Source organism: Telopea speciosissima, chromosome 1, assembly GCF_018873765.1.
Source record: "Telopea speciosissima isolate NSW1024214 ecotype Mountain lineage chromosome 1, Tspe_v1, whole genome shotgun sequence".
Classification (NCBI taxonomy): Eukaryota; Viridiplantae; Streptophyta; class Magnoliopsida; order Proteales; family Proteaceae; genus Telopea; species Telopea speciosissima.
This window is the reverse complement of record NC_057916.1, coordinates 52,071,976-52,091,722: the sequence shown is the minus strand read 5'-3', so window position 1 is coordinate 52,091,722 and position 19,747 is coordinate 52,071,976. Positions and strand designations below refer to the sequence as shown.

The 19,747-nt window shown below is 39.6% G+C and overlaps 1 protein-coding gene across 4 annotated transcripts; it reads right to left on the bottom strand.

The window, feature by feature from the left end:
• Positions 1 to 3,324: 3,324 nt before the first annotated feature.
• Positions 3,325 to 18,985, bottom strand: LOC122648905. Of its 4 annotated transcripts, none has more exons than XR_006331144.1 (7): positions 18,504 to 18,985; positions 12,430 to 12,507; positions 11,723 to 11,757; positions 11,583 to 11,638; positions 10,802 to 10,903; positions 10,501 to 10,646; positions 3,325 to 3,365 (listed from the first exon to the last, which is right to left on the bottom strand). XR_006331144.1 is itself a non-coding variant. In XM_043842210.1 (7 exons), the coding sequence occupies exons 1-6, from the start codon at positions 18,915 to 18,917 to the stop codon at positions 10,591 to 10,593; spliced, it is 741 nt and encodes a 246-aa protein (XP_043698145.1). In that variant the 5' UTR covers positions 18,918 to 18,985; the 3' UTR covers positions 3,325 to 3,365; positions 10,561 to 10,590. The 4 variants fall into 4 exon arrangements, 2 of the variants coding, with proteins under 2 accessions (XP_043698145.1, XP_043698144.1); XR_006331143.1 differs by having other exon boundaries at positions 3,325 to 3,368; positions 18,504 to 18,984; XM_043842210.1 differs by having other exon boundaries at positions 10,561 to 10,646.
• Between the last annotated feature and the right edge of the window lie 762 nt (positions 18,986 to 19,747).

Below are 19,747 nucleotides of genomic sequence, written 5' to 3'. Positions count from 1 at the left end.
GAACAGAAGGAATTAATAAAGAACTGCTAACCTGGTGAGCCTCAAGTGTTGCTCCTCCAATAGACAGTGGTTTTTCCTTCAGCGAGCGCTCCAAGCAAACAGATCTGAACCTCCAATGGTGCTACCAAGGTTCTACACGCCAGTCCCAGATGCCCTCAAACTCCTCAGCACAGATCTAGGGTTTCACAAACCCTAACTCTCAAACATAGGTGAGAGAAGCAAGAAGAAGAAGAGAGATCACAAGAGGGAGAGAGAGAAACCAAAAACGTAGGAGAGAGAGTGTCTGCTCCAAAAACGTGGAGAGCTGCACTCTTCTGCGTTTTATGGTCCCCTATTTATAATAATAGGATTTAATTAAATCCTAGATAGATTTAATAGAGCCCTAGTGAGAGTTTGACTCTCTCTCTCAGTCTGGCAGTTCTGTTTAAACTCAAAGTGCTACACAGGTGAAGAAGTAGAATCTAATAGGGAAAGCATTAATTAGATTCTTTATTTAATTAATAATGGATAATTACAATTAGTACCAAATCCATTAATTAAATAAAAAGCCAATTAAATTAGCAAATTTCAAATAACTCCCTATATGATAGCAATTTATCATATACAACCCCCCACTAATCAACATCATCATTATGGAATCTAGGGTATGTACACATGTACTGCCAAACCCCAATCCATAGTACATGTCCATATAAGAACGTCTGTGCATCCGATCGGGTCCCTCAAAACTCGATAAAACACTTTATTTGAAATAACTATAAATAATGTATCATTTTATGTAAAATAAATTTTGCAAAACCATTTCGAAAACAGTATTGGATCCAGATTCTGATCCGACCATGTACAGACAGTCTCTATCTTGGTGTTCCCCAATCGGGCAGTGGTGACCATGTTGGACAAAGTGTTCACGCATTCCCAAAACACCGGCTTTGACTCGTTTGAGTCTCAGTCATTGATGAACCAAAGAATGCGATCACACTTTGCAGTGACAAGGTTCCCTCAAGTGCAGGGTGTCGGTGACACATGTCTATCCCTTCCTACATCTGGCAGTAATACATGAGGGAATCGACAAAGTAGATTTTTCGCCAATGCACACATCAAACATGTGAGCACTCGCATTCGTACCCTAACATCACATGTCTAGGCATACCCAATGCGACAACCATATGATAAGGGTGCCCAGCCCAAGCCCTAGTCGTGACTACCATTTTAAGTATAACTTACGGACGCATAATGCTCAAAAAGTTTATATCGCATGTGATAATATTAAACTAAAATGTATAAATATTCAATACAAAGGTGAACCGGGTTGAACCGGATCGAACCGAGTTTGATGGACACACACTTGTCCAACAAAGTTTTCATACACGATCGTGTAAACCGTGTATGTGAGAGGATGAGAGTTTTAAGGCATTAATTAATGGGTGGGGATTTATGATTTTTTCAATTCTTTGTGAGAGACCCTCTCACATACACGGCTGTGTCAGCCGTGTATAAAAACTTTTCCCATAAAATAAAACCCATCTCTCTCTCTCTCTCTCTCTCTCTCTCTCCAAGAGGCGCACAAAGTGGAAGGTAGAAGGCCAGAAGCGGAAAGAGAGGGCAAAGGTCATCGAAGAAAGCGCAGGAAAGGTCATCGTTTTTGAGTTTTTAATGTTATTTTTTGCTTCTTAGTTCTTGCATGCTTTTTACTCCGAGTCCTAGGATATCCCTAACATGTTCAAATAACCCATTAAAGACTTATGATATTTTCTTCTCCTACTTGTTTTGTTTTGTTCTTTTTTTTTTATTTATTTTTTTAATAATGGGTGGTAAAACTAGTTACTAATTAATAGTTATCAGAAGTTTGTATTCCTTCCTTAAAGAAATACCGATACAGTGTAATGAACAAGTTGTGGTGGTGAGCATAAAGTCATAAATCCCAATCCAAAGATGATAGTGGTTGAATTACATTTTATTTTATCAAAAAAGAAAAGAGAGAAGTTTTAAGACCAAATAAAATTGGGAAATTCTCTAGGAATTAAAATTTGTTAGATAAGCCTCAAGGCTGCATACATGACCCTTCCCAGAACTTGTAGTAGCGGAAGCCTCGTGCATTAGGTACGCCCTTAATTAACTTCTCAACAGACTAGTCTGTTGAAACTAGAAATTGCCATCTCCCATTGATGAATTAACTGCATTGATCAAGTCTGTCTTCAAAACAACTTGCAGTTCCAGACCATGCCAATTTGATGAATGTACCATGTGATATTTAAGCTAGTAATGTCTAGATTCTATAGTTTCTGTTATCAGAAAGGTGGTGGAGAGAAGTCCAATATCTGTCTGGATATACCTCTTTGCCATGTGACAGAGTTAGCTGGAGCCCAAATTTTTTGGCCAGGTACCCTGTCTCTGCTCATGGGTCAAGTTTTAGTCCAAACAAAATTTGCCGAAATCATAAAATTAAACATTGAAAAATTAAGGATCACTAAAGAGATGCATGAACATACAATTTGAGAAAGTATCTCATTATAAGGGCGGGCAAAAAGATTGATTTAGGTTTAAAATTTTACATGTTATAAATACAGACGATTCCTTACATATCCAGCAATCAAATCACCCTTCAACGTTGGCAAAATTAACTATGCTTGTCCAGAATACTATCTACACATGCATGTCCGCCATCTAGAAATATTATTTCCAAAAAGAAAAACCAGTCTATTTGTTTTCTCTACTGTTTATACTTCAGCGTCCACACCTTCCATTTGTAACCACATTGTCAAATCTGAATCAAAAAAAAAATTTGGGGAGAGGGGGGGGGGGGGGGGAGGAGAGCAAGAATCACCAGAAACCTGATGGGAGTAAATTTTTTTATTTTTTTTTATAAATCATAAATTAGCTAAGCGACGAACCACGTCAATGAAGAAAAGTAACTCAGTAAGATTGCATATCAAAGATCAGGTATATTCTCAGCATTCCTTCAAAGTTTCAGTTGACAGTATGGAACTAGCTTCACCAATAACTAAACCACATAAAAATGATTTAGCTCAATCTTTTATAAAAATCAAGCCAAGATGATACTTCATGACAATATTCTTAGTATATTCCTGAAAGAACAAGAAGAGACCCAAAACTCCAGGCTATATAAGCAACAAATCAGAAACTCTACAAACAAATAATGTACAAAGCTGTGGTGAAAACAAAGCCTATCTTCCAAACTTTGTATTTCTATATTTAATTTATCTTTCTTTCCTTACAATAGTAAGAGTCCAACACCAAAACGTTGTTGAACATTGACAATGGTAGCACTAATGTTTCATGCGCATCCTTGTTACCAATGGTCTGTTGACATAATCAGGTTGAGGAATCACCAAACTCCAGCATATCTACTGAAATAAATAACAAGAAAAATGCGGCCTCAGACCAATCAGACGAGATCTAACATTCTTGGAAACCAAAACAAGCAGATGAGCTTCAATAACTAACTGAATTACTTAGGGAGAAGAAAAATAATATAAAATTGTTCATAACTGCATATATGTAAATGAATCTTGAACCTAACACACAAGCATCAAATTGAGTCGGTAATGTGATGTAGCTCAAAAATAAACTCAAAAATATAGAAGAATTTTATTGCTAAAAATTAGGAACCAAATATAACATAACAAGGGTTATGGAGGACCACTTAACTCTAAGGCCGTTTGGGGCTTTGGGCTCACTCAACCCAATTGTGAGACACTCAATCACAAGAGGACCTCAAACTCAAATGGGGACTCATTCAACCCAAGAGTGAGACTCACTCACCACAAGAGGTTACATTGGACTCAAATTCTTCTTCTTCTCTCTTTTCTATACTTCACAATGCAAATATCTATAGGAAAATAAAGAACCATCCATTGAAATTTAGCCATTGGAATAGAGCCGTTAGAATATAGCTGTTGGAAACGTCTTAAAAATAGTGCATGGAAGAAAATAGAGTGGGCATTAAATGTTCATCATTATGATGTAATGTTGAGAACATTATATTAAATATCATATTGTAGCATTTCTGATTCTTGGGAAATCCTCTTGAATTCTTGCTTATGGGATTTGTCCATGATATCCATAGAATTCATATATGTTCATAATTAAAATGATGAAGAATTCTCTACCCTTTTTTTAGGGTCAGGCTGGTTGGTAAAAATGAAAGTAACCTTAGTCGATATGAACAAATGTCAAAAACCAACAAAATTTTAAACATGGAAGGGAGAAACTTAAAATTGAATATAAAAGAAATTTAAACTGTTTTAGAAGCCTCTATGTTATTCTAACCTGCCAGACAGTGGCAGTTTACAAGTGAGTGGTCACAAAAACAATTTAGTATTTCATTTAAGGGGGAATTGCCTAGATCTACTAGATAGCAAAAAGATATATCCCCATGAGTAAAAAAAGGTAAATGAACAACCTAAAACCCGCCCTGCGCCACTACTGCCACCGACGCCCTCACTCCCTCCCATAGTTATCAAGGCGTCGCCTAGGCGGGCGCCTTGGACGCCTTGCTCGCCTAATTTTTGTCGCCTTGATTTTGTGCCCTCTCCGTCGCCTTGGGACGCTTAACCTCCGTGACAACTATGCTCCCTCCCTCCCTCTCCCGCTCTCTCCCCCTACCTCCTCCCTCCCCTGCAAACCCAACCCACCATGGGTTCTAATCAGATTGCCTTGGGTGGAAAACTAGAAGAACTTTACTAACCTCATTAGAAAGTCTAGCGTTAACTTCAAACCGATTGAAGCCATAAGAACAAATTTCACACCTAACAAATTTTAAAACACCCATTTTCCAGATATCGGAAAAATGGAATTTTTTGAAGTTAACAGAATCCAAACGGTATGACAGTCTCCCTTCTTTTGCAACCAAAATCACCAAACATAAGGGCAAAAGAGACCTGATGCTAATCACTAACTTCATTTAACAACCTCTTGGCTTTTCCCTTAGTCTTCATGTTTAGGGTGACTACACAATGAAACCACCAGCCGCGATCAGGTAATTGAATTCACTAGAATCCCTTCCATCGGTAGTGGGTATAACTGGAACTGGTTTTGAATATCAATGCAAAGTGGGAGATTATATATATATATATATATATATATATATATATATATAGAGAGAGAGAGAGAGAGAGAGAGAGAGAGAGACGGGGTTGTGTCTATGACCAGGAGAGAGAGAGAGAAGGGAGGTGTCGTTTGAAATGGGGTCTCTTTAGGGGAGGTCGATGGTTTAATCTGTATTAGCAGGGATAAGGATCCCATGATTCCTAATGTTACACACACTGTGAGTGAGAGAGAAATTGTTTTTGGTTTCTTAATTTATTCTATTACTATCTGTCTTTTTTTCTTTCCTTTTTATTGAATGATTTATTAAAGAAGGGGAGCATGGTGGGGGTGGGGCAGGTTTGCAGGGGAAAGGGACCGGGTAGGGGGGAGAAAGCAGCAGAGAGAGGAGGGAGGAAGGAGAGGTTGCGGAGGTGTTGCTTTGTTGGAGGAAGAAGAAGAAAGAAGAGAGAAGGATGTTGGGGGTATTTTAGGTTTTTTCATAACCTTTTTTCACTCATATAGGAATTTGGTAAATCTTTTTAGGGAGAAAGAACGCCACCAGGTCACGCCAGACATGCTACCCCTACGCCCTGACACAGAGGCGTGCAAAATGACCGCCACACCCCCTAGAACCTGGAAATGACCAGGGGCGCAGTGGTCATTTCGTGTGCCCCTGTGTCAGTGCACAAGGGCGGGGTGCGCTGCATGACCGGGTGGCATTCTCTTTCCCATCTTTTAAACATCGTAACATGTGATTGTAAAACATAATTTATACCTACCAATTTCCCCCTTCAATTAATTAGTTAAAGATTACACTACTACAAAAACGTCTTAAAAAGAGTGCATGGGGAGAAAATAGAGTGGGCATTAAATGTTCATCATTATGACATCATAATGTTAAGAACATTATATTAAGGGCTAATCTGTTTGTAACTGTTAAACAATATGGGTCGGGCACCATGGGCACCCACTTGGGGCAGACGTTGGACCCACGAACCCACTAGGGTTATAGTAGCCCTCCTCTCTTTATATATATGTTGTATGGGGAAGAGAAGGCAGCCGAACAAGTGACAGCAGCCTCTCTTTCCCCTAGACTCTATTCTCTCATCCTCAGTCTCTCATTCTCATCTTGCTCTCCTCCCTTTCGATCACGCTTTGTGTGTGTGTGTGTATGTGTGAGTGTGTGTATCGCTTAGGGATTCCATCAGTAACCAACCCGTTGTAACCGGACTTATTTGTCCACCCTATTTTACTTGCTAACTGTTTAAGATAAGGGATTTGTTTGTAATTTCATTCTTCTCCCTCTCCCCTTCTTATCTGTGTCCGTGTCCGTCTTCTTCTCCCTCTCCCTTGCCGGCTCTGTCTTCCCCTTCCTCCCTCTCTCCTCCCCTTCCGGGCCCCTCATCTCCCGTAACATCCCCTACTTCTATCCTGCCCTCCTGCCTGCTCTCTCCCCACTGCAACTCACCACTCCCCTCATTCTCTTTCTCACGAGGCACTGCAGCATTGAATCTTGGTTCTCGCAGGATCGTCATGGCAGGCAGGCAGGCTCTTGTGCCACGGCAGTTGGAGGATTGACCAAAATCAAAATCAGTGGTCCATGCTTCGAATTCTGCGGAGCTTATGAGATGAAAATCTTTCCAGAATAACAAAAAACATCTGGCTTGAGTAGCTAATCTTCTAAGCAAGAGAAATGCGGCAAGTGATTTCCATAGTCATGTAAAGGTGCTGTGTCGCTCCACAGTCTACTCCCACCCACAACAGGTTCTCATTGAAAGTGGAAAAAAGTTTAAATCATTTTGATAAATTGATCAAGAAACGCCAAAAACCAGACTGAATTCTATTTGTGGTGGTAAAGAGGGAGGAGGGCAGGGGGAAAACCCCAATAATGCATGGTGGTGTTGTCGCCCAGGTACGTCGTGGCCAAGCTGAGCCTGCATTCGAAGGCATAGTGATAACAACAGTCCCTTGAAGCGTTGAAGCAGAAACACATGGCCATGACAGAGAGAGAGAGATTGAATCAAATAAATCAACACAAAGAAGAATCCAAAATGGATAAGATTATAACAGCCATGCTCCTCCCACTTCAATGATGAATAATTTTGTTTGGTACTGTTGATGCCATTGAATGGGAGATTCTGGATTTTACCATTGAATCCGGTGATGTGAGAAAAAAAAAATAGTAGTTAAATATAGGTATAGAAGCAGATGGAATCAAGAGTGTTGGAAATTAAAGTTACAAATTAAAACAAATAGCACATGAGAAGCAATGCAGTCACTTGGGGTGGTAGAACTGAATCTAATTTAGCTGAAAACACCTGGATTGCCTCACCTTTTTGTATAGGATCTCTTCAAATTTGATGTATAGACAAAAAAGTATTACAGACTAGATCCCCTGACTTCCAGAAAAAGCCAACGATGAAACAGGAAGAGCAGGGCGAGCTTCTCCTCTCCAACTCTTACCAGTTTGTTTACTAAGTGCTTCCTCAGCAGGGAAGGTGTTGGGACTTTGGGAGTTGGAATGGAGGTTACGAGAATGGGGTGAAATGAGGAGCTGATTTTGGAATTTGACGTAAAATCGAGAGAAAGAAGCAAGTGGGAGGGATAATAGCATGCAGACCAGAGCCCCTGTTCTTGGAGTGCGACTGTACAAATAAGAGAGAGAGAGAGAGTAGCATCGGGTGTATTAGCACAATGTTACATAGTTGTCATGGCGTCCTGGCGCTGGAGAAGCCTGCATGGCGACCTACGCCATGGCGTCCTTTGATTTCTTCTTCCTATCTCTCTTTCCCTCTTCGATTTCTTCTTTATTTCTTCTTTCCCTCTTCGATTTCTTCTTTATTTCTTCTTTCCCTCTTCGATTTCTTCTTCTTGTCTCTCTTTCCCTCTTCGATTTCTTCTTCCTGTCTCTCTGTCTCTGTTTTGCAACTAAGAAGTCGCCAGATCTGATTCCAGGAATTAAATACTCCTTGCTTAGTTGATTTCTGTGATGAGTTCTTGCTGGAATTGATAGAACATGATGTGGCGATGCTTTGCTTGAAGGTTTAGACCGGACGTCTGGACCGAGAAGAGTTGAAGGAGTTATCTCCTTCGTACTTTGCCTTTTTCCGTCCCAGGTTGAAGATAACCATAAATCCGATCTTGGGTTATTACAAACCCTTATTTTTTCCTTTTTCCTAAAGTACCCTTCTCTTCTTTTATTCCCCTTTGTCCATACTTTACACATCTCTCCAAGTTTACCCTTAGTCATTAAATCAAAACCCTTTTATGCCCTTTCTTAGATTCTGCTTAATTACAAGATTGCCATCCTTAAAACTTGAGAAACAATAGAGAAAAAATAAAACATGGCTTGAGTATACATCTATTAAACCATTAAAAATAGAGAAAATAAAAAATAAAACATGGTCGACATGCTCGCCATGGCAACGCCATGGCGGGCGACATGTCGATATATCGACGTGACACCCCTCCACCGACTTGGATCGCCGTGACGCCGTAACAACTATGACAATGTAAGGTAGAGAACTGGTTTCCCTGTTTGTACTTCGTATGCTAGCCGGCGATCGGGAAGCTCCCAGAACTGACAGACCAGCCGGAGGTAATGTTATCGATTCTAGCTCCTCCTCCTTTTCTCCCCTCTGACTCTCCCTCTCCCTCTCCCAACTGGCAGTCCTTGCATCTCCCTAGTCCTTATCCCTATCCCTTCCTGCACACATAGATCTCTCTCATGATGTGAAATCACATAACTAGACTTTCTAACCTATGAAGCCCAAGTCATTATATGGGGGTAAAAAAGTCTGGTTACAAATTCTGTTAGTAACCTTGTTGGTTACAAACAGAAAAAATATCATATTGTAGCATTTCCGATTCTTGGGAAATCCTCTTGAATTCTGCTTATGGGATTTGTTCATGAAATTCATAAAAAGTCATATATGATACATAATTAAAATGATGAGGGTTTCTCTACCTTTTTTAGGGTCAGGCTGGTTGGTAAAAATGAAAGTAACCATAATAGATAAGAACAAATGTCAAAAACCAACAAAATGTTAACATGCAAGGGAAAAACTTAAAATTGAATATAAAAGAAATTAAAAGTGTTTTAGATGCCTCTATGTTATTCTAATTTGCAAGACAGTGGCAGTTTACAAGTTAATGGCCACAAAAAAAAATTAGTATATCAATTAATTAGTTAAAGATTACACTACTACAAACACAGGACTCATTACAAACTTCTTTTTTTTAACATCTGGCAAAGAGGATGCAAACCATTTACTTTTGCCCCATAACCACCCTGATATTTGTGCCAACATGATATAGGACACTTTTATGTTAGAAAGTTTTACAGTACACAGCATATTTGTAGACAACATGTCCATACTCCATACAAATGGAACATAGCAGGGTGGACAGTGCATAATTAAATGGGTTCCACCAATGGAATCTCATAATTTTTCGTCTAATAAACATAACCATTAAACTGTAAAATCTAGTTTGGTACCATAAACTACGTCTTTTCCAGCTATCCACGTGAACAAAATATATTGGATGTTACAACTGACTCAGTTTTCTTAATTTTCAGCATCAGATACATCTGGGTTTGACCCATCAATAGCAAGTTCTATTTCCAGAAAGAAGGCAGCAGAAAGAAAGAATTGTAGTTGATGTTGAGAGCATGTCTACATCTATGGCAACCTTAAGTGCACCAATGATGTATACTGATAGAACTTAATCTTCCTTCAGCGTAAACCACAGGTAATAACACTGAAATTTAAAGCAATATCAGGAAATGGACGACCAAATCCCGCTCTCATCAGCAGATTTGGGATTCCATTTTCTTTGAGATTAAAGCTAAACTTAGCTCGTCTGCCCCCTCCACTTGTATTGATACCCCAAGGAACAGGCTCATTGTTGTTCCCTGGGGGCTTACCTCTATCTCTCTTCAGGCTTCTGACTCCTCTGTCTGAGTCTTTGCTTATTATGTATTTTCTTTTTTTTTCTTCTCCTCTCCCTCCTAATTTGAGGGCTGCTGTATTTCTCTTTCTCTTTGGTAATGAATTTTTTATTCACCCAAAAAAAACTCTGAAATTTAAAACATTCCTAGGGGCACTGTTGTACACAAATTGGTTTTACAGAATGAAATGAAAATGATAGACTCTTGTAAGCAAAATGGTAGACAATAATTTGAAAGTATCATGACTTCGTTAAGTACAAGAAATGACAATATAAACAGAGAAGAAACCACGTCATCTATGTTTTGGTGGTTGGTTTTGCATAAATCTAGACAAAAGAGTGAACAAAGATTGCAAGAATAGTTCATAACCTAGAGACAACAACATTTTTTCCACCACTCACCAATGCATGCATGACATGTTTTCCCAACAAGGACAAGTTAAACGTCACTAAATCTCATAAGAACCCACCCAAAAAAAAAGGGAAAGAAAAAGACGTTACCACATCTCACGGGTGGAGCAAGAGACTATTAAGGTGAAAGACGAGATCCCTACTGCCTACCAGGTTCTAATGTGCATGAGCGATAAACCATTAGTCCACATCCTTCACTTCAGCTTCAACATCAACAACTGTTACAGAACCATTTTCTGTGTGCACAAACATGACATGACATCAGAGGAAGCAGATCTAAAATTCAAGGATTGCCCAACCACAACCCTAGATTTCAAAAAAGTGCAGGGGTGGAAAGTGAATAAATGTAGTTTTTTCTTTTCTGATAACTAGCATATTCAATTGAAATTACCTGTCTTTGAACGGGGAGAGAAGCCACTGAATGCTTGTCCAAATGTCGTAGACTGGTTGGAAGAGACCTTTGTAGGTTCTCTCACAAACTCATTGCCTTCCACTAGAATTCAAATAGACTAGCTTAGAAATCAGATAAGTGGGAATAATATCTCTATTATTGATAACATTTGCTTCAAAAAGAAAAAAAAAAATTTACAATCTACAGAGGCTCCAAAATTGTAAGGAACCATAAATGCGAAGGAAAATAAGCTCAACTCCCAGATATGCAGCGATATTGATCAGAGTTTATCTTTGGATAATTACAATGTTCTCTATGAACATATCAATCTTGTGTGCACAATAGATGGTTATGTATTAGAAAGAGTCAGGGGTGAAATAAACATCTAAAAACAGAAGCACCACCCTCCTGCTGATGAAATGATGAAAACCATCAAACCTAGCAACTTGAATCTTCTTGCCACTTTTTCTACCTTCTCACTTTTTTCATTTGACTTCTTTTTCGCTTTTTTTCCTTCTCATCTACAGTGGTAGGGCGATCTTTATTGGCGAACGTAAGATAGGAGGATAGATTGCAACTTGACAACTAGATATAATATTTAAATTAAGATTAAAATTAGAGGAGTTTGGAATTTGGGTGGTCGAGAAAGCAGTGAACGATCAAAAGCAGCACTTCAGAGAGAAGATTTCTAGTAATTACAAGAAAGAGAGGAATACAAGGAATTTGTTAAAAAGGGAACATAAATCTCAGAATTAGTTGAATACAAAAAAATAGTAGTTACCCGAGAAAGGTTGGCTACAGAAGGGGCAGAGCTGCAGACCATCCTTCAAAGAAGATCTGCACAAGATGATATTAGAAATTTAATAAATCCACACAGGGGGTGTCAGGCTGAGTATCACAAAAATTTTGACCAAAGCTTACCTAAAAATCTGAAAACCATTTCCACAGTTGGGGCACTGCACACACACACACACCATACACGGCAATTAAAAAAAAATCAATCAACACTAAAAAACCACAGATTTATTTCAAGTAATAACCTCAAGGATGCTATCTAGGAAATTACATGATACCATACTCAGTTTCTTGCTACCAATAAGAAAATGAATCAAAATGAATACTATACGCATCTTTGACCTTGGAGGCATAAACAGGTAAAAGAAAAGGAACAATTACTGGGTTGGGCCATTAGCCTAAGTTCAGCCTTTTGAAACTTCAAAACTAAATGTTCAACTAAGCCTCCAGGTCCCTGCACCTACCATTCATAGCGGTCATTGGATGTTTTCAATATCCAATGGTCTGAGCTATGAACAAATAAAAATATGAAAGCCATGCAGAGTGATTAAATGCTAAACGTTTATGATGCTGTCAAAGAAATCAAAGGAATAAGAGAATGAAAAGGAAAATCATTAAGATTTGGAGTTCATTTCAAATAGAGTCTAACTTAATCTCAATCTACCATGTGGTACAAAAATGCAACTAAATATATGGCATCCATTAAAATGAATTTAAGAATCCAAATTCTAGTTCTTTGATGTAAGTCCACTTATTTTCATGTGCCCTAGTGGACTTAAAGCCATAGAAATATTAAATAGCAAAAGAAGAATCAGATGTGAAAAAGTCCTTACACTGTCTTGAACTATATCTCGCCCTGCCCACCAGAGAAAAGCACCCAACCCCACAATTGGTAGAAGCACTGCAAGTAGCTATTTATGAAAAGCATCTTAGTCAAACATAGAAGAAAATTCTTGCATTTCAAAGATCTTAATGAAACTGTCCCCAACTAAACAGGCAAAATGATTTGCTGATATCAATTAAAATAAAGACATTGGCTTCAACACCATAATCCCAAAGCCCAACCCATTATATGTTCTCGTATGTTTATGTTACAGTTAATCTTCAGTGTACATTGGGGAGGCCTTTATTAGTCATTATGCAAATTTCTTGCCAAGAAACCCATTTTATTAACCAAGATCCTAAAATGTGTGTTTTCCTGTGTTTCTAGAGATGCAACTTACATCTCCATGTCCTCCTCAAGTATAAATAAAGGAGATGTGCATCAGTTTATCTATGACACAGAAAAGTAGAAAGCAACCACAGCTATTTACTCTTATTACAGATGTAACCAAAGAAGGCAAAGCCACTTGAGTAGCTGATATGAATAGTCCTCTACACTTAGATCATCAGCAAGTTATTGATTCTATCAATAAAGAATTGGAAGATAAAGAGAAGCTAGAACCTTCTTCCTCAGCCTCTGTTGCTCCAGGTCAGCAAGTCCACCAAAACAAGAAGAGAAGTACCAGAATTACAAGAAGGCCAAGGTGGACTAAGGACTACAAGTTGACATAAGTCTGTTTGTCTGTTGGGTTGTTTGTTACATGGTTAGAATAGTTGTTACACGTGGTTAGGGAAGGGAATTTACTGTTGTTAAGAAGTATAAATAGTGACAAATGTAAAAGGAAAGATCATGGAAGTAATAAAAACATTCTTTTCTTCTCCCTCTCTTAGGAGTCCTCTGAAACTCGAATTTAGTCTTGGTTCTTTCTTCCTTCTCTGTTCTTAACAAATTGGTGCTTTCATTTTTCTCTGCCACCATGGCCGAGGGTACCCGTTCGAAGGTTGATGAACAGATCCGGAATTTGCAGGCCAGCCATAATCAGTATAAGAAAGACAATGATGCGAAGCTTGATGAGGTTACTCAGTGTTTGAAGAGCTTGCAGACATTGCTTATGGAGGCGATTGCCCAAAAGGATACTTCAATTCCAGGTGATTCATCCCATTCTCTTGTAAGCAATGGAGGGGTTTCAGCCAATTCACGATTCATGCGCCTGAAAGTTTCATGATTTGATGGAACCGATGTTAATGGTTGGATTTTCAAGATACAGAAATTCTTTGATTTCCACAGTACCCCTGAAGAACAACGCCTGCTGATTTCCTCTTTTCATCTTGATGGAGTAGCCATAAATTGGTACCAGTGGATGCAATCCAATAGATTGATTCATGGTTGGAAAGGGTTTTTACAGGCTGTAGCTATGCGATTTGGTCCTTCTCTTTTTGAGGATCATCATGGGGCATTAGTGCGATTGCAGCAAGCTTCTACAGTCGCCTTGTACCAGGATCAATTTGAGGAATTGTCTACTAAAGTTTCTGGGTTATCTGAGACATTCTTGATCAGCATTTTTGTTTCTGGGTTGAAACCAGAGTTGTGCAGAGAACTCTTGGTTGCTCAACCGGCTTCACTCCTTCATGTGATGAGTTTGGCCAAGCTCCATGAGCAAAAGTACTTGGATCTTCGGCAATCTTGGAAGCCAACCTGGTCGAAACAATCTGAGAACAATTCTGGGATCTTGGGACCTCCACCTGCTGTGTCTAAACACTTACCAGTTTTACCCAGTTCAATAGTGGCTAAGCAACTCCCTATCAAGCACCTATCTTCTGCGGAACTTACTGCTAGAAGGGAGAAGGGTCTTTGTTATAATTGTGAGGAAAAGTATTCTCCTGGTCGCAAATGCAAGCAGCGTTTCTTACTGTTAATAGGTGACTCTGTGGTGGAAGAAACTGATGCAGATTGTATGGCACTTACAGATGCAACCTATGAGGATACTTCCTTGCATGAGATCAGTATGCATGCTTTTGCAGGGCAAATTAACCCCAGAACAATCAGATTGACAGGTAATCTTACTGAACATCACCTCCAGATTCTGATTGATAGTGGTAGTACACACAACTTTATTAAAGAAAGTGTTGCTACCAGATTGGGTTTAACAATTACCCAATGTAAGTTGTTTAAGGTTTATGTGGGGAATGGGGAATTTCTAGTTTGCAAACACCAGTGCAAGGCCGTGACAATTATCCTTCAAGGGAATGCTTTTACTATGGATTTGTTTGTTTTACCCATAGAGGGTGCCGAGATAGTGTTTGGAATTCAATGGCTGGAGTTGCTAGGACCTATGGTAACAGATTATAAGCTGTTAACAATGGATTTTATGTGGAATGGTAATAAAGTTCATTTAGTTGGTGAACCTTTTCTTCAAGGAGAACCTTTGCACTTGAAGCATTTAAAGAAATTAGTTTCTCTAGAGGGCATTGCTTCTATGTTCCATATGCAGGTGTTTCATGAATTGGATTCCGAACCAACATCAGTTCATCCAGCTATTCAGCATTTAATGGATGAGTTCCAGCAAATGTTCAGCATTCCCAGCACTCTACCTCCTCCAAGGGCCCTTGATCACCACATTCATGTTTTACCAAATTCAAAACCAGTCAATGTTCGACCTTACATGTACCCACACTTTCAAAAGTCTGAGATTGAAAGACTGGTTGCAGAAATGTTTGAGCAAGGAATCATTAGGCACAGCACAAGCCCATTTTCATCCCCTGTTCTACTTGTCAAAAAGAAGGATGGCACATGGCGTTTCTGCATTGATTATAGGGCTTTAAATGCCACTATAGTGCGGGATAGGTTTCCCATTCCAACCGTTGAGGAGCTCATGGATGAGTTACATGGTGCCAGTGTATTCACTAAACTGAACTTACGTGCAGGATATCATCAGATTCAAGTTCATGATGGTGATGTTCATAAGACTGCATTTCGTACTCATGAAGGGCACTACGAGTTTGTTGTCATGCCCTTTGGTTTAACAAATGCTCCTTCAACATTTCAGTCCATTATGAATACTGTTTTTAGACCTTACCTCCGTAAGTTTGTGATTGTCTTCTTCGATGATATATTGATTTATAGTCCTTCTATTGTTGCGCATGTTTCCCATTTGAGGATTGTGCTTCAATGTTTGCGTGATAATCACCTATTTGCCAAGCTGAGTAAATGCCTTTTTTGCCAAGAATCTGTGGAGTATTTAGGCCATATTGTTTCTCGTTGGGGTGTTCAAGTTGACAACGATAAGATCGCTGGTATGTTACAATGGCCAATACCACAGACTTTAAAGCAAATCAGAGGATTTTTGGGCCTCACTGGATACTACAGGAAGTTTATTCAACATTATGCTAGTGTTGCAGCACCTCTAACTGATCTGCTTAAGAAGGATGCATTCCAGTGGTCCGAGCCTGCGCAACAAGCCTTTGAGGATTTGAAGGCAAAGATGACTTCAGCCCCTGTTTTGGCTCTACCTAACTTTGCATTGGATTTTGAGGTGGAAACTGATGCCTCAGGGGTAGGGATGGGGCTGTACTCGGCCAGGATGGACATCCATTAGCTATTTTTAGTAAAAAACTTTCTCCAAGGATGCGTGCTGCCTCCACTTATGTACGCGAGCTCTATGCTCTTTCTGCAGCAGTTTTGAAGTGCGCCATTATTTGTTAGGAAGGAGATTTATTATTAAAACTGACCACAGAAGTTTAAAGGAGTTGATGAACCAGGTCATCCAAACCCCTGAGCAACACCACTATCTTAGCAAACTAATGGGCTACGCTTATACAGTTGTGTATCATCCAGGGAAAGATAATATTGCTGCTGATGCTCTGTCGAGAGTCCCTGACTTATTGGAAGCTTCTCAGTTGACTCTCTCAGTCCCTCATTTTGACATCATTGATGCCTTATTGGAGGCCAATGTGCAGGATCCCGAGTTGCAGCATCTACATCAACAATGGCATGCTGGTCTATTGGCTGATTCTGGGTATGAGGTCAAGGGGGGATTGCTTTACTTTAAAAACAGAGTGGTACTCAGCTCCACTTCCAATTTAAAGGTTCCCATTCTTACAGAGTTCCATTCCAGTCCTTTGGGAGGTCATGCTGGTTCTTTAAAGACCTATAAGAGGGTTGCAGCAAGTTTTTTTTGGCCATCCATGCGCAAGGATTTACTCACTTTTGTGCAAGAGTGTTCAGTTTGTCAACAGACTAAGTTTCTTACTACGAGGCCTGCAGGTCTGTTGCAGCCACTACCAGTACCTCAGCAGGTGTGGGAGGACATTTCATTAGATTTTATAACAGGTTTACCTGTTTCCCAAGGCTCTACGATAATTTTGGGTGGTGGTGGATCGCCTATCCAAGTATGCACATTTCGGAGGTTTACCGTCTACTTACAATGCTGTGAAGGTTGCTCATTTATTCGCGCAAATGGTGGTCCAGTTGCATGGTTTTCCTCGAACAATTGTATCAGATAGGGACGCCATATTTCTCAGTCAGTTTTGGCGAGAATTGTTTAAGCTCAGTGGCACCACCCTTAGTTTGAGCACCGCTTATCACCCTCAAACTGATGGGCAGACTGAAGTCCTCAACAGATGCTTGGAGCAGTATTTACGTTGTTTTGTCCATGAGAACCCGGCTCAATGGTCCAAGTTTCTGAGTTGGGCTGAGTTATGGTATAATACTTCTCATCATCCTGCCATTGCTACGTCCCCTTTTCAAGCTCTTTATGCAGGTTGCCCCCTGCTATTCCCGATTACATTGCCGGTACTACTCGCATCAAGGCTGTGGAACATGAGCACCGCGATAGAACTGCTCTACTTCATCGCCTCAGGGCAAATCTGCTACAGGCTCAGGAAAGAATGAAATCTGTTGCTGATGGCCAAAGACGTGAATTGCATTTCAATGACGGCAATTGGGTTCTACTCAAGCTTCAACCTTACAGACAACATACTGTAGCTTATCGCTCTAGTCACAAGCTTAGCAGACGATTTTCTGGTCTATTTCAGGTCAGCAAGAGGGTGGGCGTGGTTGCATACCATCTTCAGTTACCACCTGGGAGTAGAATCCACCCTGTCTTCCATGTTTCTCTGCTCCGACCATTTCGTAGAGATCCCCACTCTGTTTCTAATAGTCCTCTCCCCGTTTTAAGTCTTCACCAACAGCCAGTTCATAGTCCATTGGCTATACTGGCCACACGAACTGTCATCTTTCAAGGCCACATTGTTCATCAGACTCTAGTTTAATGGGAAGGCCTCGCTATGGAAGATGCTACCTGGGAAGACTTTCACCCTTGTGTTGACAGATTTCCGGACCTTCACCTTGAGGACAAGGTTATTTTTTATGGGGGAAGGGAATGATATGACTAGTCCTATACACTTAGATCACCAGCAAGTTATTGATTCTATCAATAAAGAATTGGAAGATAAAGAGAAGCTAGAACCTTCTTCCTCAGCCTCTGTTGCTCCAGGTCAGCAAGTCCACCAAAACAAGAAGAGGAGTACCAGAATTACAAGAAGGCCAAGTTGGACTAAGGACTACAAGTTGACACAAGTCTGTTTGTCTGTTGGGTTGTTTGTTACATGGTTAGAATAGTTGTTACACGTGGTTAGGGAAGGGAATTTACTGTTGTTGTTAAGAAGTATAAATAGTGACAAATGTAAAAGGAAAGATCATGGAAGTAATAAAAATATTCTTTTCTTCTCCCTCTCTTAGGAGTCCTCTGAAACTCGAATTCAGTCTTGGTTCTTTCTTCCTTCTCTGTTCTTAACAGTGGCCCTCAACTACGGTACCCAAAGTAGCGTAAAATGAAAATTCACAAGTATTTTCACTATTATCAGTGTAAAATATACCTATTAATTGATTACACATGAAATAGTTAAGCAAAATAGAACTCAGAAAACTAGAAGAACCTTAATACACCAAAGGATGTGATGACTTTACAAGGCCTCCTGAACGTGTTCCTCCACCTTCTCACCAACTCCAATAGACATAAACGAGTACAGAAATGAAACTACCAAACTAAGTTCTTATGCGAAAAAATGAAGAGGAAAGTCTTACCCAAATAGAAACAATTGCATCCAAAACCCAACCAAGCTGCCCAGTCATTGAAAGATAAGTTAAACCAATAGCTAAAGCAAGGTTGCCCAAAAGCCTTGCAGTGTTGCCGTTATCTCCTCCACCACCGCCACCATTAAATCCAAAACCCTGATTAACTCTAGCCAATACAACCCTCTTTTTCTGCCTCTCCTCTCTCATGCAAATACCTTCCCTTCCATTGCTGCCTACAAAGCAAAACATTTTCCCAGAAACAGCCCTAAGCTTGAATTTATTGCCATGTAACCTATCAATCCTTCTTCTTGACAGGTTGATGCGTTGCAGAAATTCGAATCGAAAACATATCCTCCTCTTGCCCAGGTCGTCACAGTAGCTGCTGAGTGCAGAGATGTTTAAAGGAATCTGCAGGCTAGTCATGGCAAACTATATGAGTATGACTGGGAAGTTTAGTCGGAGCAGAGATTTTTGTTGTGGACTATAAAAGGATTCATGGCAGACGGGTATCCACTATCCAGACAGAGAGCAGTTGATGTTGAGAACTTTCATACTAGAGATTTCTTCTATCACTTTTTCTGGTAGAGATTTCTTCTATCACAAATATTAAAAAAATGTAGAGAGAGTAATATTTGATTTGTAATTTCTAGGGAGCAAAGCAATAAAGGATGGATATGCCGTTGAATTAGAATCAAACAACATATGTTGTTTCTTGGGATCGATCCTCACCATCTGATGATTTGATCTGATGCTTTTACAAAACATAACCATTCAACTTACCAAGATATACAACGAATTAAAAGTTGATTGAACAAATTGGTATAATATTAAATATTTTACCAAAATATACAATACATTAGGTGCTTCATCAGCATCAGAAAAAAGAAATAAGGAAAAAACCCTGCTACGTATTGAAGGAGCTTATACAAACTAAAAAAATTGATAGATGGTGGAATAAGCATGTGGTATGGCTCGACCTTAGTATGACCACAGATAGATTGTTTGGAAGACAAGGATCCGTGTAGCCGACCCCTTGTAGGGGGATATTCATTGGATGCTGTTTTGACTTCTTTCTTTACTTATTTTCTTTTTTTACTTCATTTTACTCATTTTTACTTCTTTTTATTTCTCTTATTTCGATTACTGTCATAGCCTCTATCGGATCCATGTAATCGAACCCATTTAGTTGGATAAGGTTATGGTTCTTGTTTGGTGGGAATTGTTCGAAGGAGCTAGTGGATGGATCCATTACA

What these genes read in the sequence shown, in the direction of transcription:
- LOC122648905 (XM_043842210.1), bottom strand. Translation starts at nt 18,917, where the DNA reads ATGACTAGCCTGCAGATTCCTTTAAACATCTCTGCACTCAGCAGCTAC. An exon ending in GAGATATAGTTCAAGACAGT is followed by an intron (nt 11,758 to 12,429) that starts GTAAGGACTTTT and finishes GTGTGTGTGCAG; the next exon opens with TGCCCCAACTGTGGAAATGG. An exon ending in CTGTAGCCAACCTTTCTCGG is followed by an intron (nt 10,904 to 11,582) that starts GTAACTACTATT and finishes TTTGAATTCTAG; the next exon opens with TGGAAGGCAATGAGTTTGTG.